The sequence below is a fragment of the Macrosteles quadrilineatus genome, unplaced genomic scaffold (assembly GCF_028750875.1).
Source record: "Macrosteles quadrilineatus isolate MER2022 unplaced genomic scaffold, UCM_ALF_1.0 Scaffold_2__2_contigs__length_208266976, whole genome shotgun sequence".
Taxonomy (NCBI): domain Eukaryota; kingdom Metazoa; phylum Arthropoda; class Insecta; order Hemiptera; family Cicadellidae; genus Macrosteles; species Macrosteles quadrilineatus.
Genome location: NW_026542595.1, coordinates 15,590,992 through 15,611,383, shown reverse-complemented (window position 1 = coordinate 15,611,383; position 20,392 = coordinate 15,590,992). Strand labels below are relative to the sequence as shown.

The window sequence follows — 20,392 nt, the reverse complement described above, 5'->3', positions numbered from 1 at the left end:
TGGCCACCCTCTTGTCAAGGTCCTAAAACCGACATGACCCCCCCCAAAAGTTTGTCCTGGCTACGGCCTTGGAATGGACTCTGAAGCTATTTCTAGCTGTTTGATAGAAGTGAGTGATTAAAAATGTTCGAAACAGTATGAATATGAGATTAACAAACCATATATGTTGTTTGTTCCAAGAGGTTGTCACGGATCTTTAATAGGTAGCCAGTTTATTGAAAAGTGTTTAAGTAAAGTTTTGAAGACGTCGTGAAAGTCGAGAGCGGCGAGTTCAGGTACAACCGTACCCACCTCGGCCACCTTATAAGGTATGAAGGTTCCACTGCTTTTAACATGCTTTCAGATGACAATTTCTCGAACTTGGGCCTTTTAAATGAAAATATAAAGGCAAATTTGATCAAATTAATTTAATGGTGGTTTCTGTACACCCGTGAATTCGCGGGTAGAACCTCTTGTTATGTATTATTTTGTTACTATTGGTTTTGTAGCCAAAATATATTTGTTGTTGGTTGTATGAGGTTTTTTCTCAAGTTTTTTGGCGGTGTTGATGTAAAGCATGAGGATTGCTTCCTAGACGAGATATTGAGAAAAAACTATTATATCTGGTTTATTAGGATAACAAAGTTAAGTATTTCTGAGGTAAGAGAATAATAATTGTGAGTAGAGAAGAGACTACCACAAAACCAGACATTTACAGTTATTAAGTTCACAATTTTATATCAGGGCATTTGTATAGCTTACATAAATACACTGATGTGAATGTTTTAAGAAAAAAATATCCTAGTAATTTTTCCTACACGGAGAAAAGGTCTATAGTCATGCTAAGAACACTTAAGCACTGCTGACGCATTTTAAAGGGCTGCAATTCCCGAGCGTTGTGCACCTGTTTATACAATTTTTCAGCTTGAAATCAAATGATAACTGTTTTCAGCCTCTAATCACGTTGCGTTCTTCTCAACAGAATGATTACAGATCTCAAGCATATCGTCAGTTTAACTTTGTTAAGTCTGATTGTATTGACTGGTAATGTGGTTTCATACAGATGTTTCTGTCCATGTAAGTATTTATAAACACTCACTTATAATAGCATGTAAATAATAAGATGAGCATATAAGATATGCATATAAAATAAGAAAACTGACTCCCAAAAATTTCAAAACGAACCACAATAACAATAAACAGTATCAGCAATTCGACACATATTTTCTCCCATAAACTTGTCAACAACTTTTGTCATGAGTAAGCGGTGGAGGTAACTATGATATTTTATAGGTAAAAATCACAAAAGTTGCAATAACTTTTGAGCCGTAATTGTTCCAGCAATGGTTGCACTATTTTTTTTTTTATTATAAGGACCATAACACATTAATTTTAATCAAAACCGGATTTTTTTCAAAAATCCGATTTTTTTAATTTTATGGGGGTTTTTATGGGAAAATTACATAAGTTAGGAAAACTTTTTAACCACAATTTTTACGGATATGGGATTCGTACCATTTTGTTCAAAATTTAAAGGACAATATTCTAATTTTAATCTAATCTCTCTTCTTTTTAAATCAGATTTTTGTTATGCTATGGGGTTTTTATGGGAAAATAACATAAGTTACAATAACTTTAGAACCGTAATTTTTACGGGAATGGGGTTTGTACCATTTCGTTTAGAATTTAAAGGACTATAACTTACTACATTTTTAACAAAATCATTTGGGCCATTTTCGAAAAAATCTGATTTTTTGTTATTTTACGGGGTTTCATGGAAAACTTCCATTAACAATAAAAATATTAAAAATGAAACACTTAGAGATACCATGGATTAGTACCATTGACTATTGGATACAGAAGTTGTTGTATTATTAGTCAAAGTTAGTACTTACATACCAAATTTCATCAAAATCGGACTACAGGTGTGGTATATAGCTCTGTACACATCCACACTACAGACACACACACAGACATCACTTTGAAAACCACTTTTTTGGGTCCAGTCCAGGGGGACCCAAAACGGATATATCCACTCAAAACTCAAACTCCGAAATGTTGACAAAAACAATACTTTCTACATGTACTATGGTTTGGGGAGGGAAAGTAAAAGTCACTACAGTACCCAACAAGAATAAATTGTCAACATTAACCCTGCTATTTTAATTAGTGGTGGTAAAAACACAATCTAATCTTCTATCTATCTATATATTAATTACGTAAGCCGATTCTTTGCGTCAAAATTGTGGGCGACTGGGAAGTCCTATAATGACGGCAGAGGGCTCAAATTAAAGGTCTCTATCCCGTGACGGCGGGAAAAATAGTGAAATCCCCCAAATTTTAACACATAATTAGATATAACGTAAAATGTTCTCCATTAGAATAGCATTAGAATCCATTTACTGCTGATTTTTGTTTACTTCAATACAGCTGATCGTGATTTATCATTAAGCAAGTAAGCTTACATTTGGTTTACTCATTTGCCAGTCAATTCTGCAATGTAATGTATACTATATAAAACCAATTATATAAAGGGATAACGTTACCCTTAATAATCAAGACTTTTTAGTTATGTCAAAGTTGAAATAAATTGTTTTCAAGATTAAAGAAACGATTCAAGATAAAACGAAGATCTTCTTTGTTTTGATTTCAAAACATATGTTAAAGATTTATTCCACACTTTTTTGTAAATTTACTAACATTTATATTTGAGATTTATTGTAGTGTTTAATCAATATTTTGTAAGAAGTGAAATAACCTCAACGGTTACTCTTAGAAAACAATTTGGGAATAAACACGAAGTAGGTTTGTACAGGTATTTGTTCATTAAGTACTTAAGTACTTTGTTAATTGCTCCAAGCAAAAAAGGTTCAAATAATATAGCCTATCATGCACGGTAGAAAAGAAAGTGCACCTATATATAACAGTAGAACATAGAGGTAATTTCCGTTTCTTAAAACTAACAAAAAGTATTTATGCCGTGATTAGTTTCGATAACTGGGTAATAGAACCCTAACCAGTCGCAAAATAGTTAGTAATTAAACGTTAGGCCCTTTTTAGCGAATTTCCCTATAGGGAAGTAGCTATTACCGTAGGTCTCATGGTAAGACCTAAGCCCGGGACCGATTTACTTTTTCATTTTGATGTCCCCAGAGGCCAAAAACACCATTCGTTCAAATTTGTATATATCTATATATATATATATATAAATGTTAAATAGTTTTGTTATAGTATAATATTTTAAGCTGAATGAATATTTAGTATGCAATGGAACAATGATTCAGTCTAATTTAATAATAATTTGGTCAGCTGGTTTATTGGTTTCAAAATAAATTAAATGAAAAGAACATGAGTTTTATTAGCTAAATAATTTAAACTGTTAATTTTGAACATTATATATATATATATATACTAGCTGACCCGGCGAACTTCGTATCGCCTAAGTTATAGGTTTCCCCTAAGACAGACCGATGGAAAGAAAGTACCGTTACGTTTAATTTTCAAGATGATCTCGTTCGCATCGCTCAATCACGTCCTGGTTGAAGTTCGTTCGCTGCGCTTACTTGCCTTTAGGTTGGAGCTCGTTCGCTACGCTAACTCGCCTCCAGGTTAACTCGTTCGCTACGCTCACTCGCCTCCAGGTTGAAGTTCGTTCGCTACGCTCACTCACCTTTTGGTTGCAAATTAGCTGTTGTCATAAATGTAAAAGAAATAATAGTGCTGCACCCTGTTGGTAATCCTTGTAACTTTAATGCTATTGAACATCATAGAACAGAACCAACTTGTTTAATTGAAACAGCTGTTAAGATTCATTAATTCCATTTCTCATAAGGTTAACATGGGAAACTCCAGAGCCACTGGGGCGGAGCCCTTTTAAGAATTTCGAAACGGGAAATAGTTTAAGTCCGATTCGCATACCTACAGAATTTACACACCAAATTTCATTACGATCGGTGAAGTCGTTCCGGAGGAGTTTGCAGACAAACACTGTGACACGAGAATTTTATATATTAGATATATATGTGTCCATCCGCACGATAACTTGAGTAATTTTTGTCCGATTTTGATAAAATTTGGTTTGAAGGTGTAAGGCGGGATAAACTTGAATGAGTTCGCGAACCAGCATGATCGGACTATGGGAACGGGGGTTTATGGGGGGTTTTATGGGGTAAAAATAGGTTTTTCCCATTTTTGCCGCTAAAAACACAAAATTTCACAATTTCTTTTTAAACCACTTTGTAGAGCTTAAAAAAACAAATAATTTAGTATATTGAAGCGTTATTATGCGCCTAATTGTTACGGAGAAAATTAAAAAAAATTGTAATTTTAAAATTCCCATGTTATTCTTATGGAGAATAAGTCAACTGTTGTAGTTTGCTTGTTTATGAACATATTTTGATCGATTTTGAAAATACTTTTATTTCTTACTAAACTATTATCATTTTATAAAAAAATCTTTTTTACCCTCCCTGTTGCAGCAAACCTAAGGTACTTGTTAAACTAATTCTATTTAAATAGAAAATAAATGTGCTATTTTTATGGAGGCATTTTAGTGTAAATCCAATCAGGTCAATGGAAATTCGCTTAGTCTGCAGGTTTGCTGCGGCGGGGGTATTTTGTAGAATATGTAAATCAATCGCACCTTAAGGAGGATTACCACCACATATACTTACTCTAGGCTAATAACTTGTACTCACCTGATGATGACCTCCTAGCAGGTTGAAACTAGTTGTGAAGACAACAATCGGATTGCAAGAATAAGGTTTTTACCTAACCCGCCATGTTAAACTTCCCTATCCTAAGCGTGATGTATTCAACTTCCTTACTTCTCGAGTGATGTAAAGTATCAAAAAACTCACTCGGTGATGTAATGAAACCCATTTAAATAACATTGAGTGGATAACGTAAAAATTATACCTCTATGGAGCCAACGACGTTCAACGCTAGAAATCAGCTGTGTGCTTAAATATTATTGTTATGTTTTGAAGAATTTTCCTAACCTAGCTTTTGTTTGTAAATGAACGTTACTGTTAGAAGATGAGTGAAATGGATAATGATTAATATTGTTCGTAACCTCCTGTATATTGTCGGGTCAGGTAAAATCTTGTACGTTACACGTTACGCAAGAGCGTGTTTACATCACTTAGGTAAATTATGCAACTCGCTTCCGCTCGTTGCACAACCTTCACCTGCGTGATGTAAAAACGCTCTTACTACACTTGTAAGGTAAATAGCTATTAAACCACTATTATAGTTAATAATAGTGGTTTTTTTTTTCATGTTCATCAGAAACAAATTTAGGGTTAAGTTCTGTCAATGGGATGCATTTACTTAAGACTAATTTTGTTAAACCTTTACAAAATGACCATAGACTTAGAAATAATAACTGGGTAGGGTAGGGGTGGTAATTTAGCGGTTTTGACCAAGAACTAAGTTTATGTCAACAAACCATTTTTTGCCTTTTCTTATTTTTGACGAAGACAATTTCCAATATTGTATTTCAATCGTGGAAGCCTTTTTATCAGCATTAACCAAAAAACCAAAAGCTACCTTAATAAACCAATATTTATTCTTTAGTAGTTAAACCTCTGGAATCATTAAAATTCTTTATTTAAATATAACAAACTGTTTTTGTTTGTTTTTTTTTACACAAAAGATATGTTGTACTGGGATATATATCCTGACACATATATAATTTGATTCTGAGTTTGTTTAAATATTACAATAATTTCTTTTCCATTTGAGGTTTTTAGGGACTTATGTCCCTCCAAGCCACTAGTTGTGTATTAAAACAATATTTTAACTGACACCACAAACATACACAAAACACAAAAAATATTTAAAAAAATCAATTTGGGTTGGATTTGTGTCTCCATGGATCGAAGTTAAGTATAGTCACACACTATCCTCCCTGCATATTATTGAATAAGGAAGATTATTTGGGCCTATTTCATCATGGCTACTATGTCTGGTGATAATTATTGTTTTTATTTTGGCTAGAGGTTCCAATTTCATACTATATCTAAAACCACTAATGATGTGAGGGAAACCTAATGTTCGTGATTAACACACCACTGGATATATAATGTACTGTCAACATTTGACCAGACACAGTTTGTTTGTTTGTTTGTTTTTTTGATTGGTAAATTAGTATGGATTTTACAAGCTGTTTTTGTATAGTTGTATTCTTATTAAATTTAGTGTCATGCCAATTATGTAAGTTTTGATTAATATTTTGAAAAATCAAGATTATCATTGATGTTTACAATATAATAAATAATATTCGTATAAACAATTAAAATATATAATTACAACCATTTTGAATATGTAATTAACATTTAATTTATATAAACTTCAATAAATGTTAATTTTAAAATACTAAATTCCTAAATATTTTGTATTTAACAACATCATCAAACCTTGCGCTTTTCAAATTTTTCTAAAAATTAGTATATTTTTGAAAATATGTATTGTTATTCAACAGTGTGGCATATCTTTCCACTTATCACAGTAAGTCATTCAAAACTTGTGTCCTTTAAACATCTAAAATATAAATCTATCTATACCGATATGAAAAAATCACAAACAATAGGCTATATTAATATTAGCCGACCACATTATCTTTCATCAAACCCTCTCCAAGACTTACTTCATATCTTACAATGGCTACAAAAGTTCCTTTTACTTTAATCCTTTTCTTCAAGGCAAAGTTTTTCTTTTGGATTCCAAGCTGTATCTAAAATTTCAAATGTTTGGAATCGTGATTCTGTTTTTTTCTTATGGAGTTTTGTACTGTACTCTATAGGAGTTTAACAAATGTAGGTGTTATCATTATGTTATATTAAAGGAATTTGTAGTTTTTAATGTTCAAAAGGTAGCAAAAGTTTAAAAATTGATGATGTATGTAATGTTACAGTAAGAGGATCCAAATGCTATGGAGAGCTGGGCTGCCTGGACCTTAGCCCTGAATGGTACAATCCCAGGCTGAGACCTCTAAATCTCTTTCCACTAGCAAGGGAAATCATTGACACCAGGTTTATACTGTATACCAGGAACAACACACTTGAAGTAGGTTCATATATAGAGCTCGTGCGTTTCTTGGTGAAGTCTGGGGGTAGTTGGTTAGAGTGGCTCTGAACCGGTTTTTTAGGGGTGGGGGTATGCCGAAAATCAGTCTGCGGTCTCACCCTGCCCGAGCAACATCGCGGATACACTCTTTTACAAAAACATTTGGGATGCCAGTTCGTTTCTTAAAACTTAGTTTATTTTATAAGTTTACAGTGGTGTGAAAATACAATTTTTTTAGGCACTTTTAAGCCATAGTTTTGTATGATAGTAATGCATTATTTGTACTTGTTTTTGTCCACAACAAATCTCTGGCTCATTAACGAGTAATTTTTGGAGTATTAAAAATAGCGTAGGTACGGTACTCTAAATGTTAATATAGAGAAATTTTTAAAATATGCTATCCTCCCTTCATAAACATTTTCATATTCCTCTTACAGAAATTAGGCAAACAATTAGATATTTATTGAAAATACTCATCACACAACTGTTGTGCGAGCAACCGGAACCGCCTCCACACCGCGGTCCGAATCCGAAGTCAGACTAGTAGCAGAATAGGACGACGACGTCAACTTCCCCTCTCGTGCTCGGCTCCCCACTTGCCACTACAGCCCCTCACACCCAGACTTCACGAAGAAATGCACAAACTCTATTATTTTTATCTGTCAACTATTTATAAAAACTAGCTGACCCGGTAAACCTTGTATTAGTAGTCAATGATATGTCAAGTTACATTTTAGTTTAACTTAATTTATTATTTTATGAAAGCAACTAGTTGCTATACCCGTTATTCACAACGGGGAGGGGGAGAGGACACACGGAAGAGAAGAAAAAATTGGTTTGGGTACAGTTTTGCAGAGAACCTATGATAAATTATTGGATTGAAAAAGTAAACTGCGTACACCTATGGACTATATTAATATATTCAATTTGAGTTTTGGACATATATACTTACCCAGCTTGAGTATATAAATAATAAATTGGTGTTTTTTAGTTTTATGGTAGGCCTACTGTAATCTCTTTGGTTTAATTTTAGTAACTGTGTAGCAAAACACCACCATTAAATCAAAACTTATATTAAAATTAGTGAAGTGCAAAAAAGAAGTTAAAATAAGATTAAATATTTTGTCAACGTCCTACTCAGGTGTAGACTACCAAGCATAAAATCCTCAGACTTTAAAATAGGATGTGAAATGTAGTGTAGTTTTTTGCACTAGATACAAAGTCAATGATAAATTAAAAGATAAGTAGTAGAATGTGCAAAAACCCTCTGTATTTGTGTTCAAATCATTCTTTATTCGTGATACACAGAGAACATGTATCGAATAGAGTCAAATATCTATCTATATCTATAAAAGAGGAACTATGTATGTATGTATATATGTATATGTACCTTATGGACTCCGAAACCGCTCAACAGATTGAAATGACACTTTCAGGCATTAAGCATTATTCAAGTTCATTGTGGATGTAGCCTCCGGATTGCCAAATAATATTAAAAAGGTTTAAATACCTGCTATTAAGCAATCCATTTAATTGCAGTTGCAACTAGTTTCGACTCCTATGTGGAGTCATCATCAGGCGGTACAAGGACTTCTTCTTTCTTCATATGAAGAGCGTCATATTTAACAAGTAAAAATAAATAAACATTTACACACGACACAAAACACGTTACGGACACGAAACATTTACTGATCAGTTACGACAACAGACGAAGCTAACCCGACGGAGTTTAAGTCCAGACTGCGGGTGGTCATTGCAGTGGTGTACGTCCGTTATCTTATCATTTCAGGTTAGGTCCTAGTCCTGTCTAACACACTTCCACTCTCCAGTATCCTTATGGCAGTGTCATATATAAAATTTGACGAAAACGTTTGTTGGTCGTTTAACACATTTTCGTGGTCGGATGTTACTGCCTTATAAATCTCAAACTCTTCTAAGGTGTTTAATTTAAATCTGTCTTTAGAGAAATGTAAAATATTCATGTTGTTACTAATGCTGGTATAATTATGGCCTTGAGAAATTAAATGTTCTGCAAAAGATGATGTCTGGTGTACTGTTGACGCTTTTGGGAGATGTTCCTTGAAACGTTTAGTAAAGGAGCGTGCCGTCTGGCCGATGTAAAATTTAGTACAATCGGTACAATTGATCTTGTATACGCCGGATCTGTCCAAGGGTTGCGTCAATGAAGGACTGCGCTCTTTTAACAATGTGCCAAGTTTGTTCTCTGTTCTGAAGGAAACTGTAATATTGTTTTTTGTCATAAGATTTTTAAATTTGTTACTCATGAAGGTGCCATATTTTGCAGAGATGTAGTTTTTCTGTTTTTTAGTTCCTGTTTTATTTTTATGTTTGAAGATGAGTTTATCAATAATAATGCTTGGATAACCATTTGCTACAGCTATGTATTTTATTGTATTTAATTCTTCATTATAATCCTGTTCATTCATTGGAATAGTGAGCAAACGGTGGACAAAACTGTTGTACGCAGCTAGTTTTTGTGAGTAAGGATGATGGAATTCATAGTTAATGGTCTGGTCAGTGCATGTTGGTTTCCTGAATATTTTGAATACATTATACATTATTATACATTATTAATACATTATTCAAGGATGGTTTGCGTGAAGTTTGGTGCAGATCCGTCAAAAGGGCTCCGCCCCAGAGGGTTTAAAGTGGGCCAATGTCAGACTTTTTGAACTACAATGTTTACAAATAAATATAACTAGCTGTTACCCGGCAACTGTTTTGTAAGTTTAAATAATCACAACATGCTGTATTAGTCATGATTTGAAATAGTGCCACACTGTTTCCACAGAATGCAGCACAGAGAACTATTTTACTTTTGGATAAGTCCAAATATACCCCAATCACAGCACACCTGTGCACTCAACAACGTTTAAATTCCCCAATGTTAAATATTTAAACATAAAAACCTTAACAAAATATTATAAATAATAAAAGGGATGGCAATGCCCTATTATTTTTATCTTTTCTTCTATACCCACACTATCTAACATAATAGTCCAGGAGCTGAGGGGGTTTGAGCATGCATGAAAGTACAGTAGTACGCAATGTTATTGCTGATTATTGTAATATGGACTGTGGTGATTAAAATTACGTATGTCGCCTATTTCAAAAGTGGTCGATAAGGTATTGGGGAAGGGGGCAAACATGGCGCTTTGCGCTATGCGTTAAATGCTGATATTTCGAAAACGGTAAAAGATAGAACATCGGTTAAAACGTTGTTGTAATTCTAAAAATGTGGACTGCAATAATGGTTATTGGCTCCGAGGTCGTATCTCTATAAATAAACAAGTTATTTTATAAAATATGTAAAAATGGACTTTTCGTGTAGTTTTTTTTACCGAAACTAGAATTAATTTGTGAGTGTCGCAAAGATCAAATATCTTTGCTTATAGGCTAGTTGTAATATGGACTGTGGGGATAAAAAATATGCATGTCGCCTACTTTCAGGTGGTCGAGAACTTGGGGGGAGGGGGGCAAAGATGGCGGAACGTGCTATGCATTGAAACGACTGTAGCTCAATAACGGTACGAGATGGGCCATAAAAGTATGGCCAATAGAAAAGGTTGTAGGGTAAAAAGTTGTATCTTAATTAATAAAAAAGTTATAACAATAATAAGTTTAACAAAATCTACATTATACAGCTATTTTCTTCAAAAATCATATGGATTGTTGATAAATAATAGTGTAATTACTTAATTACTTGACTAAATATTAACCAGATGCATTTTCTTATAAGAAAAAAAAAATATTACGAATACATATGGTTTAAAATGAAAAACGCGGCCTCCAAACTACGTATAATACTTGGGATTTCGCCGCAATCAAATGCATAATACAGACTACCACTACAAATCCAATTTTAATTATAATTTTATAGGATATTACAATATGATTATGTAACAGATTCTATTAAATACAGTTATATGAAATAAAAACATAACTACAAAAGTAAATACCTTATAATAAAAAAATACGGTAAATTTCTTGATTCTATCCATAACAATTACACTGGTTGTTCATATTATTTGTTGAATTGAAATAGGTACGTAACTTTTGTAAGTTGGTGAAATTTTACTTAAAAATTGCCTAATCCACTAGTCACTAAGAACAAATGTATATAAAAACCAGCCATACACAATTTTAAAAAACCGTAAGCAACTTAAAATAAAATGTATTGAAATTTTAAATATTTAAATAACTATTAAGTTATAAAAGAATATTATTTGTATGAATAAAACACAATAAATGTCAGTAGTCTTAAACTGTACAAATACTTTCACAACCCCGATATCACTGAGTTGGAAGGCAATGATCTTTGGGGGGATTAACAGTTGTGCCGATATCAGAAGCACTGAGCAGCAATTATGACGCAACCTATCGGACGAACCCGAAGGCGTTTGGAGGCCATGTTTTACATTTTAAACCAAATGTATTCGTAATAATATTTTTTTTTCTTATAAGAAAATGCATCTAGTTAATATTTAGCTGAGTAATTAAGTAATACACTATTATTTATCAACAATCCATGTGTTTTTTGAAGAAAATAGCTGTATAATGTAGATTTTGTTAAACTTATTATCGTTATAACTTTTTTAGTAGTTAAGATGCAACTTTTTACCCTAAAACCTTTCCTATTGACCATATTTTTTTGGATTAAAACTATGTTTTAACCGATGTCCCATCTCGTACCGTTATCGAGCTACAGTCGTTTCAATGCATAGCGCGTTCCGCCATCTTTGCCCCCTCCCCCCAAGTTCTCGACCACCTGAAAAGTAGGCGACATGCATATCTTTTATCCCCACAGTCCATATTACAACTATCAGCAAATATCCAACAATATCAGCAAATATGTCTATAGAAAGATATTTGATATACTTCTTTGCAACACTCACAAATTAATTCTACTTTCGGTAAAAAAAAACTACACGAAAAGTCCATTTTTACATATTTTATACAATAACTTGTTTATTTACAGAGATATGACCTCGGACCCAATAACCATTATTGTAGTCCACATGTTAAGAATTACAACGACGTTTTAACCAATGTTCTATCTTTAACCGTTTTTGTAATATCAGCGTTTTAACGCATAGCGCAAACCGATGTTTGCCCCCTCCCCCCCCCTTATCAACCTTTTTTGAAATAGGCGACATACGTAATTTTGATCACCACAGTCCATATTACAATAATCAGCAATAACATTGCGTACTACTTTCATGCATGCTCAAACCCCCTCAGCTCCTGGACTATAAATTATTTAGTGAATAATAATCGTGCGTGCTATCTCAGGTATTCAAATGCGTCTCAATTTGTCATTAACCCACCACATTACTGTCATTAAAAGAAGGAACTCCAATAATACTAATGTGAAACTTAAATCCACCGAAGCTGTGCAACGTTACCAGACTGACGATTTAAAAAATTACACCAAAATTGATTGAAGCAAAAATTATCAGTGGTAAGTACTGATGATTTCATCTGAATTATCCTCTGAATTTAAGCAATTACAATTATTTTTATTTTTGGTATACACTTTTATTATTTATTGTAAAGAACAAATTACCATTTAAAATAATAGTTGTTAAGCGCAGCAACGCGGGTAACTGCTAGTAGGCTATAAAAAATACATAATATACAACTATTACAAAGTTCTTAGAATCAGATTTACTGCTAACAAAATAGTTTCAAAAGTAAATAATTTCCAACTGAACATAAACAGAAATATAAAATTATTCTAATTATAATAAATGAGACGTTAATAAAAAAAATATATACATTTAGTTTTCAGGCTGAAATAAATAAAAAATACCCCGCCGCAGTAAACCTGCAGTCTATACGAATTTACATTTGCCTCACTTGATTTTGAATTCATTCTATTTAAATAACATTAGGTTTAATGAGTTACTAGGTTTGCTGCTTCAGGGAGGGTAATAAAGTGTGTTTTTTAGCAGGATATTAATAGCTTAGTATAAAATAAATAAATTTACCTAGGTTGATTAAAATATATCCATAAACAAGCAAACTACAACAGTTTACAATATTTTCCATAAGAATAACATGTGGATTTTAAATTTACATTTTTTTTAACCTTCTTCGTAACCAATATGCGTACAAAAAAACTTAAACATACTAAATTATTTGTTTTTTAAGCTCTTAAAAATTGTCTAGAGAGAAATTGGGAAATTTTGTGTTTTGAAGGTAAAAAATGAGAAAAACCCATTTTCCCCATAAAACCCTCCGTAAAACCCCGTTCCCATGGTCCGATCATGCTGGTTCGCAATCTCATCCAAGTTCATTCAACTACATTCATTACTCGGACAAAAATTACTCGATTTATCGTGTTCACGTACACATACCGTATATATATATATATCTATATCTATAAAAGAGGAACTATGTATGTATGTATGTGTGTGTGTATGTGTGTATATACGTTATGGACTCCGAAACCGCTAGACAGATTGTAATAAAACTTTCAGGCATTGTTAAGCATCTTTCAAGGATGGTTCGAGTGAAGTTTGGTGCAGATCCGTCAAAAGGGCTCTGCCCTAGAGGGTTTTAAGTGGGCCAATGTCAGACTTTTTGATCCACAATGTTTACAAATGAATATAATTTAAAAGCAGATGTTTACTTTCACCAACTGTTTTGTAGGTTTGAATAATCACAACATTCTGTATTAGCATTAGTCATGATTTGAAATAGTGCCACAGTGTTTCTACAGAGTGCAGCACAGAAAACTATTTTACTTTTTAATAAGTCCAAATGTATTAAACCCCAATCGCAGCACACCTGTGCACTCAACAACGTTTAAATTCTCCAATGTTAAATATTAAAACATAAAAATCTTTATCAAAGTATTATGAACAATAAAAGAGATGACTTTTTTTTAATTTATGACATAAGTTAATTTGCAACCAAATGGTGAGTGAGCGTAGCGAACGAACATCAACCTGGAGGCGAGTAAGCGTAGCGAACGAGCTAACCCGAAAGCAAGTGAGCGCAGCGAACGATTTCCAACCTGAAGGTGAGTGAGCGTAGCGAACGAACTTCAACCAGGACGTGATTGAGCCATGCGAATACTTATGAAGTTAAGCGGGGCAAAGCCCGCGGGTACAGCTAGTATATACATAATAACCAGTGCTGGATTTAGGGTACTTGCAGCCCTAGGCCAAATTACTTGAGCAGCCTCCCGCTGTGGTAGAAATTATCATCGACAACCGCAACCGTGGTGAAATATTGAACACCTACCGCGGGCCGCATTCATGGGGACATCATCGAGACTCACGGCAGTGGCTAAATCGTGAATGTCTCCCGCGGGCTGCGATCATGAGGACACATCACCGTCACCCGCGGCTTCGGCTAAATCGTTAACGTGTCCCGCGGGCCGCAATCACGGGGACATAATCACCGTCACCCGCGGCCGCAGCAAAATCGTGAACATCTCCCTTGGTCCACAATCACGGAGACCTCATTATAGTCACCTGCAATCGCGGCAAACTGATGTTTTAAAAAATTGATTTTTTATCTAAAAAATTTTTTTTCAACCCTCTGCGGCCCCCTTTTGCTTGCAGCCCTAGGCTGCGGCCTAATCGGCTTAGTGGTTAATCTGGCACTGATAATAACTAATAATATATAAAATAACATAAGTACCCTTTCTCCTCCTTTTTAGTTAATGAAACTACACAACATGTTTCGTCTATAATGATATCTTCAAGTTTTTACCAAACTCCAACAAAAATATACATATTATAATGTTTTGAACGGATGGTGTTTTTGGCCTCTGGACACATCAAAATGAAAAAGTAAATCGGTCCCGGGCCTAGGTCTTTCCAAGAGACCTACGGTAATAGCTTCTTCCCTATAGAGAAATTCGCTCAAACAAAAAGTATTACTAAACAAAGTGAAAATTTTAATCGTTCCCTTGAATTTGTTATGAAATTCAAATTGAACTTGTATACTAATTTTTTGTAAAAAAAGTCTTCTATGGAATAAAATGGAAATTTTATTTAACATTCTTTTAGGGTCCTTTAAAATGTATTAATTGCCTTCCCTCGTTATTTGAGCTAGCACATGGTGGAAGGAAAAAACATAGGTGTGCTATTCCCGTCATACTCTGACGTCACTCGGATTGCAAACAAAAGATCACCTGATTGTAACTGTCAAATAAGTATATGTATTTGTTTTGATGTGGTTGTTATTGTTTTGTTTTTATTATTATAAAAACAATAACAATCAAATAAAAACAAGTACATGATAATTTGACATTTACAATCAGGTGATCTTTTGTTTGCAATCCGAGTGACGTCAGAATATGAATAGCACACCTATGTTTTTTCCTTCCACCATGGAGCTAGCAGGTGTTGCAAAACAGTTAAACCTTAATAGTTGTTAGTTTTCTTTTTGTTTACTCTTTGTGTAGCCTGCTTGACTAAGCCTAATAGAACCATCTTGTTCCCGTAAAACAAAAGTCCCAAGAAGTGTGAAGATTCATGGTTTTGATCCTGTTTACACTTTTGAAAAACATAAGCCACTTTTATGTGTGTACATTCCGCTTGGTAAAACATTGTAGACGTAGACCTGCAACTGTTTAGTGCCTTTGAGGGAACAACTATAAAACATTGTGAAAGATTTTTATGTTACTTAATGTTACTTTTAAGACACATTATATTTTTTAATAATGTTATGGAAGAACTGACTGAACTATCGGGAAATTAGGTTTAAGCGTGTAGCGGGAATAGTATTCTGGCCAAAAAAATTATGTAGGTGGTTTCAGAATGAAGCTCCGGGTGGAAGGACAGAATGCTTTTTAAAAATGAAGAAGTTCTCCCTTAGTTTAACCATAGACAAATATAATTAATACAGACTGTCAAAGGAAGCTTCCGGCGCCCACCGCTAGGAGTGCCGTGTAGTAACGCACACCACTGCAGTTAAGGAGCGCGGGAGCCGTATGCTACCAGCAGACGCTGCAGCGATGTGCGCACACGACACTCCTAGTGGTGGGCGTCGGAACATATGCTAACCGCAGTACTGCTGCCGGTCTAAATTAATTCTATTTGTCTACGTTTTAACTTAAGTATTAACATATGTTTAACCTTTGAGTCAATGGTTTAACTTAAATCTTTGTGAGCAACGCGGCGGGTTAAGCTAGTATGTTATAAAACAATTTCTGAAAAGACCATCCATACTATGTACCATACTATATAGAGATTATCACATACTGAAATGAGAATTTTGTATTTTGTAGCATGTATGTAGGTAAAATATACCAAAAATAAAATGTAACGTATAAATTAAGTGTTTTTGTTCACAGGGACAGATTTTGAGGGCTGGACAAGATAATGATATTTTAAAGACTAATTTTGATGCAAAAAAAGAAAGCAAACTTATAATTCATGGCTTTGTGGACAACACCAGATTAAGTAGCTGGCTGAAGGTAAGGATTCTGTTTAAATCAACATCCTTCTCATTAATTTTCATGAATCTTATTTATATCTTCTTCTAATATATAAAATTCTCGTGTCACAGTGTTTGTCTGCAAACTCCTCCGGAACGACTTCACCGATCGTTATGAAATTTGGTGTGTAAATTCTGTAGGTATGCGAATAGAAAGTAAACTATTTCCCGTTTCGAAATTCTTAAAAGGGCTCCGCCCCAGTGGCTCTGGAGTTTCCCATGTTAACCTAATGAGAAATGGAATTAATGAATCTTAACAGCTGTTTCAATTAAACAAGTTGGTTCTGTTCTATGATGTTCAAAAGCATTAAAGTTACAAGGATTACCAACAGGGTGCAGCACTATTATTTCTTTTACATTTATGACAACAGCTAATTTGCAACCAAAAGGTGAGTGAGCGTAGCGAACGAACTTCAACCTGGAGGCGAGTGAGCGTAGCGAACGAGATAGCCTGAAGGCAAGTGAGCGCAGCGAACGAGCTCCAACCTAAAGGTGAGTGAGCGTAGCGAACGAGCTAACCTGAAGGCAAGTGAGCGCAGCGAACGAGCTCCAACCTAAAGGTGAGTGAGCGTAGCGAACGAACTTCAACCTGGAGGCGAGTGAGCGTAGCGAACGAGCTAACCTGAAGGCAAGTGAGCGCAGCGAACGAGCTCCAACCTAAAGGTGAGTGAGCGTAGCGAACGAGCTCCAACCCAAAGGTGAGTGAGCGTAGCGAACGAACTTCAACCAGGACGTGATTGAGCGATGCGAACGAGATCATCTTGAAAATTAAACGTAACGGTACTTTCTTTCCATCGGTCTGTCTTAGGGGAAACCTATAACTTAGGCGATACGAAGTTCGCCGGGTCAGCTAGTATATATATATAAACAAGATGTCCCGGAACTCTCTGGAACATTTCATATGAAATTATTCCTTAGGTCAAGACAAACACATTTCACAATACATCATGGTTCTACGTGACTAGTTTACCGTCTCTGTCTGTATGTGTTTTTTACAAATTATTTCATAACTCATATATAATTTGGCTTCAAATAGAAGTGTATGTTGTACGTATGTTTATAATTTGGTTTCTATTAAACTGTTTCAGAAATAAAAATTAACAAATTAGGTGACATTTTTAATTTTATTTGATTTTTTTAACCATTTTTAAATGAAGGGCTAAAGAGACCATATCTCCCAAAACATAAAATAATAACAACTATATTAGAATGTACATAAACTGAACTAAACATAAACAGAAATATAAAGTTATTCCAATTATAATAACATGGGCCATGTTGGTGTGGATTATTGTGTTAATCGTATGTTCTGCCCTGAGTGTGCAGGTTAATGGGTCAGTGTGGGCCCTACTTTTAAAATGTAGCTAGCTACAACTACTGCTACAATTTTTAACCCATTGGCGCCGACTTACGAGCGTTACTCGTACGGCCGCTGCAGGCCCGGAGGCCGACTTACGAGAGCCACTCGTGTCACCGCTAGGCAGCGCCATTTTTTATTTAGTTATTATTATTTTTCGCCCTTTTTGTTTCTTCTTACTATTATAATGTTTATAAATATCTTGCTTCTTGATTTGCGTATTTACACATTAATTTTAACGAATAACAAACAATTTTGTTTTGCCATGGAAACCACATATCACCAAAAATCAGCTGCGGTAAGGTAAACAAACAATTTTTTAAAAATGTTACTACTTATAAAAGTACACAACTTTTGATTTTTCTACGTAGGGAATCGATTGACCTTTATAATAGTAGTGTTATTTGGTGTCTGGATTAATCTTGGAATTTTTATATCAAGTTTACTTTCAAAATATTGTTTTTAAAATTTTTATTTTTATAATCTCTATATATATAGGCTATATATTTTTTTTAGAACTTTGACTATCCAATTAACACTTTTCTGTAGACAATTTTACTGTGAACAAAATGGTGAAAGAATTATTAATTTATTACTTAAGGTTTTCTTTCTATAGCAGTTAGAGTAAAAGTCTACAAATTCGGTAAAATTAATTGCCGCCAGAGGGTGCTGCAGGTATCGGATTAATTCCTTCCCCAATGGGTTAACTACTTTTCAAAAGACGTTACTTTTATTCCACGCACATTAGGTAAATGTAAATTAATTGCAACTAAATTTTTATTGAACAAACACTCAAACAACAAAATGTCGGTATTGTATCTAACATTACTTGGAAAACAACTTATTCCTAGATTGTATTTAATTTCTTGGCATCATAAATCTAACATTACAACAACACAAACAAAATAGTTTGGTGTTCCATCATATTTAGTACTTATTTTTAAGTATTGCATTAATTTTAGCATCTTATATGTAAATTTCATTAAGTTTAAAGGGCATGCAACCAAACTAAATTTTAAAAGCTCATTTTATTTCTTTAATTCTTTATATATTTATCAAACATACATATGAATTCAAACGGATGGTGTTTTCGGCCTTTGACTTTGGGACATAAAAACGAAAAATTAAATCAGTGGGTCCAGGTCTTACCATAATACCTACGGTAATAACTTATTCCCTATATGGAAAATTCGCTAAAACGTTGGTCTGGGTCTGGCTTCAATGAAAATCCTCTTCATCGACGTCAAATTCACCATTTAATAAGACGTAAAAGAAATATCTTAGCTTATTATACAAGTAAAATTATAGATTCACAACTGGAGGTGAAACTTAAAAACCACTATGTAAGAAGTTCAAAAAGTCCGTGCGAAGAGTGGATCCAAAATAATAATCTGGTACGTAGATTTCTTTGGACAATATCGGGTTAGTTTATATAACTTACTTGAAATGCCGCGATTTTCAAAAGGTTCAAACTTGTCAAGATCAACACGGACGACTAGGCAGCACAACAGTGGTAGCCATCAGACTGCTTCATCTTCTGATCTCACCGCCAGGAACATTAATAGAAACTAGTGGCTTGTAGGTATTTAGACAAACTCAGAATAACACATTATCTATGTGTCAGAATAGGCATCCCTACACCATATCTTTTGTGTAAAAACCAGTTTGTTGTTCTTCTTTGTTTGCTTTTGTTGATGTCATTTTCAATAAATAATTTGAATCACTCCAGTGGCTTAACATGAAAAGGCAGCAAACATATCATTGTTTGTGAATAAATACTGGTTTACCAAGGTAGCTTTGGTCTTGTGGTTAATGAGGATAAATAAAAGCTTCCCTGTTTGGAATTTTAAAAATTAATTGGAGGTTCGCCTTCAGATGAATTGAAGACGCCTGCAATTTCATCTGCAGTAGGCTTATTATACCTACGACGATCCATATTTATCCTGTCTACAAACCTAAGTTCTAATTCACTGTCACCTTGTACAACCATTTCTTCCGAAGCTCTTTTGTAAATTTGTGCAAATGGATTTTCTAATAGAATTTCAGCTAGTTTTGACAATACCTATTTCAGGTTTTAAGTCACTATTTTCTCGACGCCTTTGACGAATTTCTGTTGCTGTTGATGTGTCAATAATGTACAATTATTGGCCATACACGGGGTCTTCATCATGTTGAGGCAGCACATCTGAGATTGAACGATAAATCTGTCCTTGAATTTTGAAACAGTATGGCCCTTTTCCTGGAATATCTTTCTTACTGGCTGAAAAATAAGCAAAAGCCATCGCACTGTTGTATTTTCGAATGAATTTATACAGTTGTGGGCTCTCTTCAAACAAATTTTTAAGTTCTACATAAGTTTTTGGCTGAGGAAGGTTAATAAGTCCGTTATGGCAACATGTCATAAAATGATTATTCGTTAGTTCTTCTCTAAAATGAAGAGCACTACATTGAATGCACTCTTGGTCCAGTAATCCTGCATCGTGGATATTTACATTTCTCTCGTCTCCATGG

General features: G+C 34.2%; 1 protein-coding gene across 2 annotated transcripts in view; it reads left to right on the top strand.

The window, feature by feature from the left end:
• Window positions 1-928: 928 nt before the first annotated feature.
• Window positions 929-20,392, top strand: part of LOC128987356 (inactive pancreatic lipase-related protein 1-like) — an 86,647-nt gene continuing 67,183 nt past the window's right edge. The window contains exons 1-3 of one of the 2 annotated variants that reach the window (XM_054408157.1): window positions 929-1,056; window positions 6,896-7,047; window positions 16,382-16,504. In XM_054408157.1, the coding sequence (XP_054264132.1) occupies window positions 963-1,056; window positions 6,896-7,047; window positions 16,382-16,504 (369 nt within the window). In that variant the 5' untranslated portion in view covers window positions 929-962. Of the gene's footprint in view, window positions 1,057-5,017; window positions 5,076-6,895; window positions 7,048-16,381; window positions 16,505-20,392 lie in introns of those variants that run through there. The other variant, XM_054408158.1, reaches the window with a different exon arrangement.